Source organism: Canis aureus, chromosome 31 (genome assembly GCF_053574225.1).
Source record: "Canis aureus isolate CA01 chromosome 31, VMU_Caureus_v.1.0, whole genome shotgun sequence".
NCBI classification, from domain to species: Eukaryota; Metazoa; Chordata; class Mammalia; order Carnivora; family Canidae; genus Canis; species Canis aureus.
In genome coordinates, this window is record NC_135641.1 from 37201949 (window position 1) to 37222156 (window position 20208).

The following is a 20208-nucleotide window of genomic DNA, read 5'->3' on the forward strand; positions in this document are numbered from 1 at the left end:
TGCTACCTCCTGAGCTTGTTTCATTGATGAATTTGCATTAGTTCTTTGTTACTTACACTCACTAGGGCACTAAAATCTTCTAGCCAGCTCAAGACTGAACATAGAAAGCTCTGAGTTTACCAGAGTTAATTTTCAGATTTTGGTTTTCTCCCAGTAATTCTTTCCATTTTATTATTTTTAAAAATTTTATAATGACACTCTAAGTTTGTTTCTTTTAGGATACCTGCTAATTTTAATCATTATGCTGATGACTTCCTATCATCTTTGTCCAATATTAAACAGCAAAAAGAAACACAATTTATGATTCTAAGCAGACAGCAATCTATTTGCTTCCACATATGTCAAGCACATTTAACCTCTGCCTTTTCAATTCCATTCTGGTATCACTGCAGATCCAGCTTTCTTTCATTCCTATTGCCCTTTCCATTATAACATCTTGTTTCTCATTAGGCTTCAAGTATCAAAAACTGAAAGGTTTTGGAATGGAATGGGGAAAGAAAATATTCACATTTATCTCAATCTTGGGATCACTTAACTGCTGTCACATGCTATTCAAGGAAATCACTTTGATAATGATTAATAACGATAAAGCGTATCCTACTGAATTCCATTTCCTTTATGCATGTTTTGATTTTTCCTTCCATGAATATATTCAAGAAAGAATTCATTTTTACAAAACAAGAGTTACCTTTAAGGGAAAAGTTGTACAAACATGGGTTAAGAAAGTCATCAACATGGGGTCCCTGGGTGGCGCAGCGGTTTAGCGCCTGCCTCTGGCCCAGGGCGTGATCCTGGAGACCCGGGATCGAATCCCACGTCAGGCTCCCGGTGCATGGAGCCTGCTTCTCCCTCTGCCTATGTCTCTGCCTTTCTCTCTCTCTCTCTCTCTCTCTCTCTCTGTGTGACTATCATAAATAAATAAAAAAAAAAAAATTAAAAAAAAACTACCTATTTAAAAAAAAAGTTATCAACATTATTAATTTGGTGAGCTGCCACAAAATTACATACAGTATAAGCCAGTATTTGATAACTGTGCTTTATCTTCTTTCTCTAAATAGCATTAAATTACCTATATAATGAATTATCTTACAAAGTAGGAGAGCACTCTCCACGTGCTTACAGAATATGCCAGCAGAAAAACATCTCTCTCTGATTAAGTTATAATAAACTGTCAGAATCATTACATGCTAGAAGACTGAGAATAAAGCTTTCAATACCAAGCTGGCGTGGAGCCTCAAAGTGCCCAAACTGGAGCATTACAGAAATCTTACGGAAGTCTCTAACCTTCTCAGCTTACACATGTTCTTATTGCTAAGAAAAATACCTTAATAATGGTTATGTATTAAGTAGTTAAGTTCAAATAACTTAGTAAGTACTTGTGTCCTAACAACTTAGTGGTCTTTAAAAAATACGTAAATTAAAAGAAAAACATTTTATTTCATTCTTAAATAACCATGATTCTTACTAATGAGATGCATTCACCTGTCGGGCACTGCATAATTTCTAAACCTTGCCACCCTGATTTCCTTTTGAACACTGATATTCTTGTGGTACTTACTTTTTATCACAGCAATGGCCAAAATTCCAACTCCACAAAGATATGACATAATGGAAGAAGCCCAATCGAATACGCTGACGAAATTGTAAACTACCAAACTGGCATAGTTCACATAGTGTCAAAGAAATGTTTAGTATCACTGTGTTCCTTTAAATTTTGAAAATAACTCATGGAGCCCATCTGAGTTTGCTGTGAGGTGCCAGGATGCCTCGGCACCTAGCTTGGGAACAATCGTCTTAGTATCTTCTGGCTGAAATCCTAGTACTTACTTTTCATTTTAAGTCTTAAATTTACCCAATTCCTCTGACTGACAAAATAAATAGATCTGTGCTTAAATTGGAGACTTTATCTATACTTTAACATTTTCTCTCAGAATATAACTGAGTTCTGTGGAAGTTCAATTTTTATGAAGAATCCAACTGTAAGAAAAAACTATCCCCAAAGGCAGTAACATCCACTCTTGTGATTCAGTGATTCTCAACAGCATAACCTATCAGAACTTTCCAGAGGGGGAAAGAACAAAGGAGAATAGATATCTTAAAAGATAATTTTCACTAGTATTTTTTTCTTGGGGAATAATTTTTATCCATTTTTTCATGATAATAAAAATAAATACTAAACCTTGATAAATGACACTGTGGTCAAAGAACTAGAAATATGTATATATATTTTCAGTTTATTATCCCTATTCATATAGGGATATATGGCAAGGTGAGCCTTTTATTTATTTATTTTATTTTTGAGAAAGAGGAAGTGTTAGTGTGGGGAGGAGCAGAGGGAATAGGAGAAGCAGACTCCTTGCTGAGCAGGGAGCCCGATACAGAGCTCGATCCTAGGACCCCAGGATCATGACCTGAGCAAAGGCAGATGCTTAACTACCTGAGCCACCCAGGCACCCCTGGGTGAGGCTTTTAAAATCTTTTTCAAATAAGTTGTAGTTTTAAAAATGCAAAAATCTTCATCTTTTTAATGCACACCCTTTTAATTCCATTTGAAATTTAACAAATTAAATCTGATAATAAAAATAAATCAATGCCAAACTGACTAATTTGTTTTCCTCTCACAATAACTTCCACTTTCCCCAGTTAACAATCAGTGCCATGGATAATAAAATTTATCCATACGTTAAACAAGGCCTTTTATAGCCACGTACTTTAAACACAGTTTGCTTTTAAATTGTACATTAAGTTAAAACATCAGATTATATATAAGGATATTTATGAGAAAAAGCTTAATGAAATTCATTATTTTACCTCTTTGAGAAATGATACTGAAAATAGATCTATCACTTCAGAGTCTTCTGATCCACAGGAGAAATTTCTCTCTGTTCTTGCTATCAAGAAAGCTAAAAAACTGACTTTTGCCTTATCAATACCATATTGTGCAATAGGTCGCCTTTCCTTCCTTTCTTCGGCCACAAACAAAATAGCAAGTTAGCTTAAAATAGTTTCCATCATGCCTCCTTAATAACCAAATATGCCATTCCAGAGCCACACTGAAGCTCAAGGAAAAAAAAGAAAAACAAATTGGTATTGCTTCATTCATTCTCTTCATTAACCCAAAGATGTGTCAGAACATATTTTAATGAAGCTACTATGTATGCATACACTGGCACTGCATTTTAGAGTATTAATCACATCAAAACAGTTTTAATATAATACATACAATGTAAATTATTTTGGTGAGGTAAGAGAGATGTCTAGTGATAGCTGTGCTAGCAATTAAGAATGGTTTCAATAAACTATCTTTGCAATAAAAAAGAAATCAAACGTGATGGATTTAGAGTTTTAATCCAATAAAACTTGATGATAAATGTATTCTAGATTTAAACATTAAAATACTTTTAACCTGAGATATGTTATTTTAGCTATTGATGGAAACAAACATACACAATATAAACAAAAATTGATGTTTGGAGCACCCTGATATACAGTGGGAAAGGAAGGGGGATCGATGAAGTTTTATATGAAAGAATGCACCCAATATATAGAAGAGAACTGTCCAACAGACATATAACGCAAGCAACAAATATCATTCGTTGTAATTGTAAATTTTCCAGTGGCCACGTTACAAAAGTAAAAATAAGCATGTGAAATCATTTTAAGAATACATCCAAAGTACTATCATTTCAATATGTAATTAATATAAAATACTCCTTATGGAGTTATTCTTCAATCTTTTTCTTATACTAAGTATTCAAAATCTGGTGCGTATTTAATACTTGAGGTACAACTCAATTTGAACTAGCCATACTTCAAGTACTCAACAGCAACGTGTATCAAACAGTTCAAGTCTACAGACAATGAAAAAGTTCACTCTGAGTGACTTGGCTGTGTATTTGCAAGGTATCCTTAATATGTTCCACACACAGGACTTGTTTTCCCATCAAAAACACTGTTTAATGGTTATGTTCTGTAATTAAGCTATATGGAAAACATCTTTTTGAATTATACTTTTACAACAGTTTTTATCAAGTCAAATAATAGAAAAATAAATTCAAAAATATACTCTAAACCTAAAGAGAGAAGATTCCAAAGTAGTCAGTTTCCAAAGCACAAAGTAACAAAAAGATGAATGCTAAGGAAACAGCATTTGTTTTAATTCACCTTTGGCAAGTGTTTTAAACTTTACAGAGTACACTAAAGCAGATGTGAGACAGGTGAAGAGGTTTTCACTAAAAGGAAATAAAGTGGCAATTATCACATGGTATTCAGATTTATAAGTAACATACATTTTAATCATCATAATAAATTATTTGTACCTCACCTTAATGAAAGCTGCTCTCAGTGTCTGAGCTGCAGACAGGTTTACTCGTTCTAGCTGCAATATAAATTTTAAATTGCTATTAGAATCAATTTTCTTAGAAAAAGCACATTTCTGATATTCCATTATATAATAATAACACTGATAAATCCATCATTCAATAAACAAAAATACTTGCAAATTCTAAATCACCTTAATTCTTCAAATACACAGGTTATCTAAAATTTTCGTTAGAAACCATGAAAAATTAAGGATGTATGAGTTCTCCATTAAAAAAAAAAAGACACACTACCTTGAAAGTAGATTTATGATAAATCCAGAATGCAAAATAGTATTAAGTCCCCATAGAAAGAATAAACATATTTACTTCAATTATTGAAAATACGGTTCAAGATCAACTCCCAATGCTCTGTTGCAAATATAGGGCAAACTGGGTATGCTCTGAATAGACAATGTCCAACAACAAGAAAACATTTATTAAGATTTTTTATATTTATTACCTCACCCCTTTTAAATTATTTTACAATCCCTTAGCCAAGGATTAAGCTGAGTTTAGTCTATTTTATTAAATAGCAAATGGTACTGACAAAAGAGTTGATCCTAAATAAAGACTGCGGATCATCTGTCCTCTATTTTATCCAGATTAAAAAAAGGTTACCTAAAATACTAAATCAAAAGTTCAATATCAAAGCTTTTAAAATAGTATCAAATATGTGAGGTTTACAATTTTGAATGACACATGTCTTTATTGTACACTTTACAGAATTCACTTTTCAGCAAGCCAAAGAGACATACAATTCCATAAAAATAATGCCATTTGTTGAAGAGTTAACTGCTAGGCTTAAAGTAACCACCTTCAGTTAAATTCATATTCTTTTAATCCCTAAAGACTGGGCCAATTAACTCAATAAAACTCAATGTATAGATTTTTTTACTGGGGACAATATTAAATGTTCAAAAACAATGTAAACAAAAATTGGATAGGATTTTTATGCCAGTGGAATATTTTTACCAAAACCTATGAACATATCCTATCTTGCAATAACTATTCCTTTCAATCCTTGAGGTAATAAATATAAGTTTTCCTTTACAGACAATATACACATATACATATCTAAGGAATCGCCTACACTTTATTAAACCAATTTTTTTTCTAAACATGACAGAAATGCCGAGAACTTTATCTCCTTACAAATTATACACCTTAAAGCATAAAAGCAACAAAATATGCCAACATAAATACTTTATCTCCAAAAATAAATAAAAGACCATTTAATTCAGTTTTAAACTTGGCTTCTACAAATCCAGTAAAATCTAACCTTGCCTTACTAGGTAAAAGAGAAGACACAAGAGGACCAGGTAGACAAATACAGCAAAAAAGCAATATATAAGCTTATAAAATTAAAGTATGCTGCCACAAATGAAAAATTTTCTTCTTCCACAGAATTCATTTAATTGTAACAAATACTATTTAAGATTAAAATTATAATACAGCTCTTCTGATCTCAAGATCTTGCGTAAGGGAGGGAGAGGCAGACAGACAGGATGAATGTTTCCACTCTGATAGGAACCATTTCCTTATTTGGGTTTACACCACACTCTGACCTCTTTCAACAAGTCAAAGGTCTGAGTCAGATGTGTACCTTCAAGTATCAGCATTATTAACTTATTCTGTACTGCCCTGGCTGGTATGTGAAAGGGTCAAGGCAAGTAAAAGAGGCCCAGAAAAGTCAGCAAAGAACTAATAAAATTAGCCAAGACAGACATCAGATTTCTAGATTAAGTTTACATATGTGTATCTTGGAAAAGAAAGGGAAAGGTCAGGTATATACTAAATCAAATCTGTGAGCTGTGAAGCACCTCAACCAGAACTCTGCTGGGAGTCATTTTGGGATACATTATATACCCACACGTCTGCCAATAAACCCACTAGGCTTTTATTACTCATGTGATATCCCTATTGCCCAGGGAGTACCAGGCATACAGCACATATCTATTGTTTTTATTTGAACTTAATCTCTCATCCATAATTTATCTAAATTGTTCTTGAATCTATTTATAATTTGTAGTCTGTAATACTTAAGACAGCAAGATATGTTCTTATCTTCCCTAATAAAAAGTGCTTCCCTTTTAGATCTTTCACTTGTGATGGATGATTTGATTAAAGATCATGTTCATCTTACCTTTCATGACAGTACTAGCTTCTGGTAGTATCCTAATAACAGTTATCATTTAGTTAGCACATATAATGAATTTTGCTATATATTTTTATATAGAGTATCTCAACCTCACAATCTCTAGCTATCATCATCTCTATTCTACTGAGGCAGAAATTCAGTTTGCATAAATTTACCCAAGTTCAATAGCTAGTACACAAAGAGGCAGGATTTATGCTAACAAATCTATCTGGCTCCAAAACCTGTGCACAAGTCACCTGAATTACTAGGATAATTAGTGGATGTTTTGGAAACAAAAGAAAATGGTAATTCTTTTCTGTTCTAAACAAATCCCTGTGTTTCTAATCATGTGTAAAAAAAGTCAATGTGAGAGATACAAAAAAATAGATTATAGTCCTGGAACCCCAGAAGATCAATTTAAGTAAGCAGCTACATGGATATTGATGGGACCACTATCAGCTGAAGTAGAAAAAAAAGTCTTTATGGAAATGAGGTCTGAACTGGTCCCTGAAGAATGTACCCTCTTAAAATCACCTTCCTTGGCCATTTGCCCACTTACACGTTTCTTCAGAGTTGGTAACATACATGGGCATGTTTTTATATTAAGTTTAGAACAGAAAAGAATTACCATTTTGTTTCCAAAACTTCCACTAATTATCCTAGTAATTTTTTTAGCATTTGGGATTACAGTTGTTGGCTAGGGTATCTTTAAAGAGCTAATGCAATAATTTCTTAGTAGTAATTGATTCTGAATTCAAAGGAGGAGTAGGGAACATATGATTACACCTTGCATTAAGGGATATCTGGACTAGGAGAGGCTTTCCTTGGGCTTCAGCCATCTAGGAATTCCACGTCACCAGTAAAAGGTAAAGGAAAAGTAAAAGGGTAAAGGAAAAAAAGGGAATGAACACAAGAGAAAAGGGGACCTAATCGCATCTTATCAAAAAGGCAAAGTGCCTCCTGAAGTCCCAGCTAGAGGGAAATGAACCTAACAGTGGAGCTCTCACTCCAACCTCATATTCTCCCCACTCTTAGTTTTGTGAGCTCCTCCTGTAGTTTATTCTTCATAAACTTGAGAGCACTATTAACTGCAAACTTGTCAAATTTAACTCTCATATGTTTATAAAAATATTTCAAAAGCTTACACATAAATTGATCCCATAGGGACCGCATTTATTGCACTGGTCCCTCCAAAGATATCAGTTCATTCCTATACTTGACTCTCTAGTTATCAAGCCCATGTCTTACACCTGTAATTTAAAAACAAAATCCATTTAATTCTTTGGTTGCTCAAGTTTTGCAGGTCTTGCATTAAATCCTCTGAAAGTATTCCTCCTTTTGTTTTTTTAAGGTCAAAAAAATTAGGTTAGTGGGGCACCTGAGTGGCTCAGGGGGTTAAGCATTTGCCTTTGGTTCAGATCACAATCCCAGGGTCCTGGGATCATGCCCTGCATCAGGCTCTCTGCTCAATGGGGAGCCTGCTTCTCCTTCTCTGCCCCTCCCCCTGCTTGTGCTCTCTCACTTTCTCAAGTAAATAAATAAAATCTTAAAAAAAAAAAAAATTAGGTTGGTTCTAAATTATCTACAAATCTCGCTTCCTCAAAATCAAGCATGATTTTTCCATGCTGACATCTTTCCCCCACCACACAAAAACTATCGATCCTATTCTTTTAAAGGATTCAAACAAGGCTTAGACACAAGAAAAAGGGGCACCTGGGTGGCTCAGTCAGTTAATAAGCATCCAACTCTTGATTTCAGCTCAGGTTATGATCTAAGGGTCCTGGGATCAAGCCCAGTGGTGGACTCCCCACTCAGCAGGAAGTCCGCTTCTCCCTCTTCCAAAGCCCCTCCCCCTGCTCATGCTCTCTCTCTTAAATAAACAGATAACTCTTAAAAAAAAAAAGGCACAAGAATAAAAGGTTCATCTCTATGACTCAAATGAAAATGAGGTGAGTCAGGTCAAAAAAAAAGGTAGAACAAAAGTACATAGACTCGAGGCTACCTATAACTTTTGTGCTACCACACAAAAGACCAATGCAATCATGTGTTTTATACATATTAAATGTAGTAAATGTTTCTAAAATAATCCATTTCTGGGGTCGCCATGTTGTCCAGCAAAAAAAAAGTAAGCAGAGCCACCTATTATAAAAATGTTTCATTAAAAATTGCCTAGGAGGGAGCACCATGGGTGGCTCAGTGGCTAAGTGTCTGCCTTTGGCTCAGATCGTGATCCTGGGGTTCTGGGATCGAGTCCCACTTCAGGCTCCCCTACGGAGCCTGCTTCTCCCTCTGCCTCTCTCTCTGCCTCTCATGAATAAATAAATAAAATATTTTTAAAATAAATAATAAAATCTTTGCCTACAAGAATGCAAAACTCTAAGGAATGATCACAGTTCTACCAGAAAATTGCATGAAAGACTTGAATAACTACATTCCTAGTACTATTCTCAGCACTACAATATATTAAGTCATTTATTTCACAGAGTTATGAGAAATAAGTATATTATGGGTTAAGTCATTTATTTCACAGAGTTATGAGAAATAAGTATATTATGGGTTAGCATCATCTTATAAATAAGGAAAGATAAGATTACATAGCCTACAGTAAGGGACAGAGTGGCAATTTTTACACAAGATATTAACTGTGATCACCTCTAAATGGTGGTACTGCAGGTAAAACCCAGGCATTCACTGTGGAGAAGTGTGTTTTTACTATGCTCCAATTTGAGGGTTTGATTTTTTTAAATTAAAAAAGGGGGGGGGGGATAGCTAGGTATGTGAAGTTGGAGAAGTATTCCCAGATTTCATTTGCTTATTGGATAAAATTAAGAGTTGCATATTCTGCTGAGTTGGCAGAAAGAACTAGGCTGGATGCTTCTGAATAGAGTATTAATTACTTATTTAGAAATACCATTTTTGTGTGATTTATAAACAAGCATATAAACCCTTGGTGATCTAAAATTCATATTTGGTTGCAAAACTGTTTATTTCTATCTCAAAATACAATGGCTATTTCTTCAGAAATTATACATCACCTTAAATCAATTCCTCTAAAAAGTCATAGGAAATGATGATACATGGTATATCTTTTCCTGGAATGAAGAATTGAACCCTACCTCTCTCCTCCATGCACAAAGAATCAGTAGAAAGTAACACAGCACATGAGTACCTAATCTAAGATCTGTCATGAGGCTTCTATAAACTCACTATTCCATAAGGTAACTGGGAGACCTATTTCACAGTACATTTACAACACATGCAATATACTTGGACTCTGAACTCTGTAGCAGCTGATTAAGAAGACTACTCCTTTCTCAGCTATCTTGGCATAGCTTCATTAAGTTTAGCAAGCATCAGACTCCCAGAATGCCACATATGACTTTGCTTGTGAACTGGAGTAACAGTACTCAAATTTCCCAGGTGTAAGGATGCCCTACTATCTAAAAATCTGTTCTACAAGATGACTTTCAGATTACCGTGGATACTATGGATGTAATATTAAGGTGAGAATGCAGAAGCTTTTTTAACTCTTACAATACACTGTGGACAAAATTAAGTGCATAATTTAGCTCCAGAGTTAAACATTCATCTCTACTCTGGTACTACTTTCTATAAAATTAATTTGACCACCATTTTATCTTTAAATCCACATAACATAGAAAAACAGAGTCAAACTAAATTCTAATTTTCCCATTAGTAGATCTGTAGAAAAATCTATGTTTGAACTATAGTTTAACTGATCAGAGATGTCTCATTTTAGATGTTAAATTAATATACTGGAATGTCAGAGAACAACGCCAGTTTTTTATTCTTTTCAACTGAGCATTTCACATTTGAAAGTACATTTTATTTCATTCCTAAATCAAGCCACAGATTTCATATCCTTATTAAAGAGACCTACTACCACTATTCCTAAAAGCCTGTTATTTCTGAACACACTTGTTTTTAAATAACATGGCAGAAATAACTTTTTATAAAATGCTTGTTGCCATAATGTTAGATCATAAATTCAAGAATTAGACCCTGACAATATGACATAGTAGCTCAGTCTGCTTTATCTAGCCATTTGATTTTCAAATCAGTTTTTTTAAATTTATTTATGATAGAGAGAGAGAGAGAGAGAGGGAGGGAGGGAGAGAGGGAGAGAGGGAGAGAGGGAGGCAGAGACACAGGCAGAGGGAGAAGCAGGCTCCATGCACCGGGAGCCCGATGCGGGACTCGATCCCGGGTCTCCAGTATCGCGCCCTGGGCCAAAGGCAGGCGTCAAACCGCTGTGCCACCCAGGGATCCCTCAAATCAGTTTTAACAATTAATTCTTGAACGAACTATGAAACATTTGGCAAACATTCTAATTCTGGTCCCATTAACCCACATATTTTTTAGGTATCATCTGTCGAGAATCGTTGCCTTTATTTCTGGAAGAGATTTACCAGTCCATTCATAGCCTTTCTTTTGCTTTCAAATTAATTTTTCTTATACATTAATAAATTAGAAAATATATCAGTATTAATCCTAATAGTTCATTTTATCAGAATCTCATATCCTATATAACTATTTTCCAAAGGCAAGATTCATATAAAATCCATTTTCCATATGTAAGAAAAGACCACTCTAGTTGTTAGGAAAAAAGCTTCTCTTACTCCTTTTCACTAACTAGAGGATCAAACAGAAGCTCTGCAATGTAAATTGTCCTTTCTTTAAGTAAAGACTCGTAACACTAGATAAATATAGAAATGCCCCAAATAACTTGGCCCAAATGCCCATAGTGATAGCTAGCTATACAGACCCAAGAAGAAGGAGCACCTCTGGGTAGAACTGCCATAATGGTCTTGAAGCACCTGAGATGTTAAAATACTAATCATCAACGTACATTATTTAATAGCTTGAGTGACTGTCTTCTTGCCTCAAGGTAAGGTATAAGGATAATTAAATAATGCATTTGCTTCAACATCTGTGTTCTCTACAGTTTTTGAGAAGAGGTATAATGCCTTTTTCTTTTCCACATTTCCAGACCCTAGCAGACTACTCAGCAAATAAATGGCTGACATTTAGTAAATATTTACTAAACAGAACTGAAGCACTTGCTTCTAACAAGAACTGTAGTCTTATAATGAGTGGGTACATATTAAAACAAAATGGTGGAATTAATTACTGGGAGGCTGGCTATACCCGCCAGAGATGGGTATTACCAGCCCTAAGAGAGTGCCTCCAATGCTACTATAGTATCAGTATAACAGGGACACGTTTTTCAAAAGATGCCTCCTATTGCTTCCTCTTTAGTAACAAAACTAAATTTCCCAACCTCCTTTCCAGCTAGGTGTGATCATAAGACTAAATTCTTGCCAATGAGATGTAAATGGAAGTCCTGTATAGGACTTTCGGAAAGGTTCCTTGAAGGAAGCTGAACTAGCTGGAAGTAACATCCCACCTCCTGTTCCACTTTCTTGTGTCTTCCAAACAACAACTGAGAACATGATGAGTAGAGATTCAGCAGCCATCTCACATGCTAAAGTGACCTTGATAATGGAAAGTAGGCACTAGGACACTGAGTCATAATAATAGTAACACTGGACCACTTACCTCCACAATTTTTTATGCAAGAGAAATAACTTCTATCCAAGCTACTGTTTTTGAGTATTCTTTTATGGTCACTGAACCTAATAACATTATTTGATAGATAGCATTTGAAATTTCAAAATGTATGTCTGAAATGGCAACTAGGTCTGTGATTTCCAAGTTAGAAGATGAATCACTTTCTATTGTCCCCAAGACTTAAGACCACAAAGGCAGCAAATACATTATTATTAAATATAATAATGTGGGAGAAATGGCTCTGAAATACAGAATCTTACTCCTATACAAATAACTTTACAAAAAGGAATCGTCACTGGAAATGGTGAGGGTTTCCAGGTTACAGCAGTAACAATAAGATCAATGGTGTTGATAGCTTTATAATTAATAGCAAAATGAAACAAAACAAAAACAAAAACCCTAATTAAACAGAAAGGCTAAGGCTGAAGCCACTGAATTTAGAATCCTAGATTTAGCCCTACGTAATTTCAGGAACATCATTTCACATATTAGGAACTTGGTTCACCATTTAAAAGGAGGAGCGTGATTAAATTATTTCTAAGGAATTTCCAGCTCTAATTCTCTAACACCTTGGCATATTAATATTAAAAAAAAGAAAAACTGAAAATGTATTAAGTCCTAGAAAATTCCTCAAATAAAAAAGCAACTACATCTTTAGATACTAAAGCAAGGTATCTTCCATTTATTAGTAAAATGTCTTGTCTCTACTGACTAGAATTCATCAGGGTATTTTTGTACCCATTCTTCTGGCTACCTATAATGTACACATTCCAAACCCAACTGTTTAACCCTTATTTATCTCTTTTCAATCTTAGCATATATGTCTCATCTTCAGTGAGACTGGTCCTGACCCCTAACATAGAACATAGATCCCACCTATTTTAGGTGACACACTGTTTTTGTGACTTCACAGCACTTACCACAACTTCCCATTTATATAATTATTTGTATTATTTTGTTCAATGTCTGTCTCTCCTTTTATAGTGAAACCTCCAGATGGGAAGCAACATATCTAGGTCTCCCCCACACCCCCTCAACTGTTTTATGTCCAGTCCTGGTACATACAATGCCTAACACATAGATGAAATTCCTTTATGTATTTGTTATATGAAGGAACAAACAAAGGAATAAATGAGGCAGGCATCAAGAATTGCAGATGATCGATCACATGAGGAAATGTTCACGCACTTACCTCATTAAACACAGGATACATGACTGCATAGAGGGGCATAGAAACCATGGAAGTGGTCTCAGCTTCATTCTTCATCTCTTCCATTGTCATCCTCATTCAAAAGCCAACTACAGTAGAAAAAGCAGTGCTAAAATGCAGAGGAATCTTCATTCACTGCAGTATTTCTTCTTTTTTTTGTGATAAAAGAATACGGCACAAAATATATACTGATCTGATTAAAAGGGAAGAAAGAACAGAGATTTACTATATTAAGGGAAAACTACAAACACCAATAGCTTTATTTTCCTGTGTTCCTATCTTATGAAGAGCTGATTTGCTAATGTATCTTACTTGTGAAGGTACTCCTGATCAGTGAGCCATCTCTTTTCCTCCTCAGACTCAAGAATCTGCCTTTTCTTACACTAATTTTCCCTTGTTAGGTACTAATTCACAAAGATGTGATTCATGAACCCACTCATCTTCAACTAAGAGAGTACTCCCTGAAGCACCATAGAATAATGACGCATCTAGTTCCCTCATACACAAAGTTAATACAACAAAGTATCAACAAAATGTCTAATTATAGCATTTATATAGCATTTATACGTAACATAAAACTAGAACTATGAAATATATAAAGCATTAATATTTACAGAGAACTGCCTTAAGAATTAAGAAAAAAAGAATTTAGGTGGTTAGATTAAAATCTTTTTGCTAATAGTTCACTGATTTTGCCACTTAAAAATAACAGAAACATAGCCAAGCACCAAAGATTTAAAGAAAATTTTAAAACTGGGAAAATTCTATCAAATGCAGTCTATTTGGGGGAAAATGTTATTTAATTTTGCCAGTGGTATTTCTGAATCTTTGTCCAAATGTGGCATAAAAACTAAGTAGAGAGATCCATTGACACTGTTAGTTTAGAATTAAAATACTGAGAGTTCAAAAATATAAGAGAGAAATTTTGCCTTAAAGAGCTGAGGAAATATGCTGGGTTTTAAGAGAAAGTCACTATCTTTATTTGCTTTGGTAGGCTAAAAGATGAGCCTAATTCTAAAGTGAAAGAGTAGTATTAGTGACATACCATATTTTAAACAATGTATATTGGTATATGTATTTAAAAACCATCAATTTTGAATAATTTCTACCATTTATAAAGCATTTTCAGATCATAAAACACTTTTAGTCCTCACAGTAACTTACATTAACCGCCATTCTAATCTTATGGAAAAGCAAGTTCTGAGATGATGACTTGACTAAGAACACACATGCAGAGGATCAAGACTTCATCCTAATATTCTCAATCCAGAAATAATAATTCCACATAAAAAAACTTAAGTTTGAAGTAGAAACAAAGAACCTCAGCATACCTATACCCAAGAAAATACCCATTCACTGAATAAATGTGTGTTAAGCACCCACTCTGTGCAAGATGCAGTGGGGGGTGATTAAGATTTGGTCCTGATCATTAAAACTTATCTGGGCCAGATGTGGAAGACCTAAGCAGTTTAAAAGATATAATCAAAGGCCCAGAGTATGTAGACCTTCAAAAAGCTCTAATAACCTATCCCATTTGAGAACTGCTTACTATCCTTCCATAATATCTACCAGTGAAGGGGAATTCGACACCTATGCAAACAGTTTAGTCCCATTTCTGGTAGTTCTAAATATGGATAATTTTTCATCTGGGGGCTGAAAGCTACTCTCTGACCTCACAGAACCAAATAAAGAAATAAAAATAAATAGGCCAATTCCTAAGTTTTATTCCATAGGGTAACAGAAAACTATTACCTGATCAGATCACTTATTTAAGCAGATTACTTTGGGTAGACTGTTAAGGATAGAGGAACATACACTGATGGCGATGGCAGGGGAAACTAAGAGACCTAGTACAGTTACATAAAAGACTAAGTGGGCCCAAGCAAGTAGCAAGAGGAAGAAGGTAATTATCAACTGCTATCCTGCTGTTTCTATTTAACTACTTAATTGGCCATTTGGTAATCTACTTTTCCCCCTTAGAAATAAATTGTGAATACCTTTTCATATTAAACTTAGGGGAAAAAAGGGGGCTGAAATTCAGGGATAGTAGTCAAAATGATGGATATGGATGCTCAGCGTAGACAGTAATTGAAGGCATCAGTATCAGTGGGGAAAAAAAAAAAAAAGTGAGAAATAGCAGAACCAACACCAGACTTGAAGAACTAGCTCATCGGTTAACAGGGGGAAAAAAATCATTTGTTCATGTAACAAATATTCTTCTTTACCTATACAGAATTAGGCCTAGGACTAGCTACAGAGCAGTGAACAAGACAGTCTCTGACATCATGGAGTTTATACTATGAAAGGAAAGCCAGAAAATGAACAACTGTCAGTCTCACAAGGCAGAAGTTAGGATGCTATACTACTATGGGAGAACTGGGGGAGACAACAAGCATCACAGAAACCAGGTGTTTCAAAGAGAAGGTGGTCAAAAGTTTTACTGCTCCCGAGCATGGACAATATTTTTTTAAAAAATTATTGGATTTCTTGATGAGGTCATGAATAATGCTTAAAGAGTAACATCACTGTATACTGGGGAGGGGGGGAGGAGAGAACTACCTGTAGGACCTGCAACAGTGGGTGAGAGAGGTGATCTCAGTAAAAAGGAGGTCAAATACTAAAGTGGGCTCAATTGGACCATGTTTGTCTTATTCTTTTCAGCACATATGTATCCCTTCATATATAAAGGCAAACAGAAGTGAAGGGATCAGTAAAAGTGGCTAGAGCCCCTTTCAGAACTCCTGCTGGCACTAGCAATCTATCCCACTAAACCTGTTGAAATACTTATTTTTTTCCCTTTTGTAAATAGTGGCATTCTTTTTTTTTTTAATGGTGTTGAATCAATATTATCATCCCACATCAGGAAAGTTTCACTTAAGATATTTATGATTCAAATTTAAGGAAAACTAGACACATACATATGTACTTCTCTCTAAAACTAACTTACAGTACTATCAGCTACTATTATTAGTCATCAAGAAGTATTATAGTAATATCATGAGCTAAATAGGTGGCTGTCCTACACCACACTTATCTACCTTTTAATATTGTCCCTATGGAAGATGTTCCAAAGAACCAATTTACAACTGAACTTCTCAGAACACACATTCACAAATTGCAGCCACTCAGTTTCATTAGTGTTTACATGAGATTAAAAACCAACAATTTCGGGATCCCTGGGTGGCACAGCAGTTTGGTGCCTGCCTTTGGCCCAGGGCGCGATCCTGGAGACCCTGGATTGAATCCCACATCAGGCTCCCGGTGCATGGAGCCTGCTTCTCCCTCTGCCTATGTCTCTGTCTCTGTCTCTCTCTCTGTGTGACTATCATAAATAAATAAAAAAAAAAAAAAAAAAAAAAAAAAACCAACAATTTCAACAAGGCTTTTTTTTAAATATTAAATTGTTCTGCCAATTTTAGTTCAAGTTAAAATAGGCTGTTATTCCTTCTATATGCTTCTTTGAAATGGTTCAATGGACAACCTGCAATTACTCCAAGCAACAAATGCCTGTTAACCTAAAGAGCAAGGGTCAACTGAGCTAAGCAAGGGCTAGGGCCCTGTCCCTCTGAGAAGGTTTCTTCCTTTCCCCATGGGTGTGGTCAGGCCCTGGGCAGCACATTACCCAAGTTTTAGCTCTCTGAGGCATGCTGGTTTCTGAGATGAGTGTTGAGCATGCATGCAGAGCCAACTGAAGATTAGTAACTCCCAAATCCCAAATCTAGAAAGGCCTTAAAAAGTCCCCTCATCTACCATGTAGTACAGTAGAAACCACAGTCCAAAAATTGACTTGTCATGGTTATAACTGCTAAGTAATAATAAATAATAAATTTAATGTGGGTATGGTGGCAACAGGGCAAGAGCTACTTAGTTGCCCATTTCAAACATGTTGCACAGGGGGAAAGTTTTCGTTTCAAAGTAAGCTTTGTTTCCCAAGGAATTAGCATCACAAAATTTTTTTAAAAACCACAACTACAGATGTCAATAACTTATGACAAAAGGTTATACTTTTAAGCAAATTTTTCTTCAAAAACACCCTCTGTGAAATGGGGATACCATACAGAGAGAATACAGGCAACCTATTCATTTATACTTTCCCCTTTATTTCCTTGAATGTTCAAAATAGCACTGCTAATTTCTGACACAAGATGAGTAAGTTTTACATATCTTCCTGCACTTAAGACCTAAATTATCATTTGTTTAGTGAGAGGAAAACAAAAAGAAGTTCTTGACCATCCCACAGCCAAACTCAGTCTTAGGAGTTTCTTTCTGTCCTGCCCTGCCCAAGAACCAACAGGAGTCTGTTCCTTTAAAGAAATCTACTCAGCTATATCTCAGGGCTCAGAATCAGCATTTCCTTAGAGAACCTCATTTTAATCCATCGGGGCAGGATATAATTCTAGAGCTCAATTTATTTACTCACAAATATAAGGAGTGGACAAACAAGTCTGGTACTGAAATATGAAGTTCTTGGGGAGAAAAGAAGGCTCCTAAGTAAATTCTCTTAAAACGTTTGTAGGCAAGTGTATTTGTCTTGTTATTCTTCATAGTCAAATAAAGAATTAAGCCCTCTCACCTGATCTTAAATTCTTGTAATTCCTTTAATTTCTCCTTAAAGAGGGAAAGTTTTATTTATTAATTGATTTTGGTTGGATCTCCAATCTGTTCATGAACATTTAGCTAAAAGAGGTTTATTCATTCTAACAGTAAGCAGAATTCACATTTATGCCACCATTTACAAATATATTTCTTTTTCCCCACCGATAGAGACATTAGTCAGTGTAGAAGGCACACAGCATTTAAGTAATAATTGTTGAATGAACAAATTAACAAGATAAGAGATGGGCAATTTATAAGTTGAATCAGTCTTGCTAATATCAAGCCTAGCAAAGCAAAACATAGGTCACATTTACCAGATTTTACTACCTCTTGCTATCCCAAGCTCTTCCTAGTATAGTAAGCTAAAAGAATATTAGCATCAGATGATTAACTAAAATCAGAATTCCAACAGAAATTTACATGAAAACCACACAAAACTAAAGAAAAATAAAACAATCAGATTATACATTCTAATGTCTTTTATTAGGACTGCGGGGATATCTTTTAGATCAGGGGACAAAACTGGAATATAATTTAAAGGTTCACAAAATTTTCGAAGCGCAAGAATTTCCAACATTCTTCAGCAAGGTTAGCGTTGCTTTACACGTAAGCAAGATCCAGAAAGTTATCTAGCTTTTAGCACAAAGCAAAACTTTATCTATGGGAAATGGTGCAGGAGTGATGTAGCTTCCAAATGTTGGACAACCTAAGCCATCACAATCACTTCAGTGCCTATTAAAAACATTCCCAAGATGAATCAATCAGAATCTCCAAGATAGGGTCCAGGAAGCTATATTTTTAGCAGACAACCCTGATGATTCTAATGAATAGGACAAGCTGGAAATCACTGGTGTGGAGAGAACAGTGCCTAGAGAGTCCGAAAAACTAGTTGCGAAGGCCAGGCTCAGGGATATGGATAAAACTAATACCTGAGACATGAGTTCTTTTGGTTCTTTGCGGAAGTTTTACATAATGACTGGCCTTGTTTTCCCAACAGAAACAAAGAGGGAATAAAATTATATCATTTTAAAGGCTCTGGTATTCCACATTTCAGTTAATAATAAAATTTTATTACTATGATCTACCACAGGTTCAAAAGTAATCTCATGGGAAATCAAAAAAATTTTTTATCAGATCACAAAAACTATTTATGCATTCTAGTAATGAGGTCCTCCCCAATAGTTAGTTGATTCAAGGCTTCAAGTACCTGACAATTCTTTGTGTTCTCTCAAGCACCTGGAATTATCAATCATACCCCTCAGACTCCTAGAAAAACTAAATTTATTCTAAGGCTATGTAGCTCAGTCTAGCCATTTAGCTCAGATGAAAAGATGAGTCTGATAATCACAACCTACGTTTTAGGGCCTTCTCACCTCAAAATGTAGCCACTTGCAAACAAGAGACAAAATGTTTGTCTCAGAAGAGAAGCAAGCTCAGAAAAAGGGAGGCAGAGGCATAGGGTTCGGTAGGAGATCCTACTTAGACCAAAATAAGCTTAAAGTCTTCAAGATATACCTACATCCCTCTCTTTCCTCTGCAAATTATATTTTCTATAATTCGAGGTCTTCCATACAGTTTTCTTTTTTAATAAGGTTATGCAGAACTCTATCTCCTTGAACATGCACCATGGCAGTTCATTTTTTTTACTGAATTGTCCATATAGGAACATCTAGAAACAGTCCCTTGATAATGATTAAGTATAACATATGACACTGCCACCATATTTGTTTATGTATGTCAATTTTTTTTTTCTAGATGTTTTCAAAATATCAGTGGATAATTTGTGCACAGCTATGGAAAAAAAGCCCAAGTATTAAGGTCTGAAAACTAGGGCTCAAATTTTGGTACTGTCACTATAAACAATCTTATCTCTGGGCAAGGCACTTCAGCTCTGCATGCTTTAGTTTCTTTTTTAAAATGGACAAAAAATGAGCTGCATACATGAAAGATACGTGGTTAGAATAAAAGATGAGGTGATTTCTAAATCAAACCATAAAACCTCTATATTAAATACCTATAATCTACAATGCACTGTTTTTGCACTTTTAAATAACTATTTAAAGAAAGCATACATTCCACTACGAATTATCACATCATTGGAGGTCTAACCTCTCGATCAAATTTTTAAAGGCACCCTCACGATTATAATACAATCTCCAGGTATTTGATACCACTAACTGGTTGAAGGACTCCAGCTATGGTTTGTTAAAAAACAAGATCAAAAAGGAGTCTTCAATCTGTTAACAGGATTGACCAAACAAGCATTTGCTAAGCTATTAATTAAGAAGTAACAGAGGTTCTAACTAAAACAT

General features: G+C 35.1%; 1 protein-coding gene across 1 annotated transcript in view; it reads right to left on the bottom strand.

Annotated features, from left to right (window-relative positions):
- The window catches only part of PDCD10 (programmed cell death 10), a 41624-nt gene that overhangs the window by 10325 nt on the left and 11091 nt on the right, over positions 1–20208 (bottom strand). The window contains exons 2-3 of the mRNA XM_077880220.1: positions 13283–13493; positions 4325–4378 (exon numbers count right to left, since the gene is read on the bottom strand). Of these exons, the coding sequence (XP_077736346.1) occupies positions 4325–4378; positions 13283–13378 (150 nt within the window). The 5' untranslated portion in view covers positions 13379–13493. The remainder of the gene's footprint in view (positions 1–4324; positions 4379–13282; positions 13494–20208) is intronic.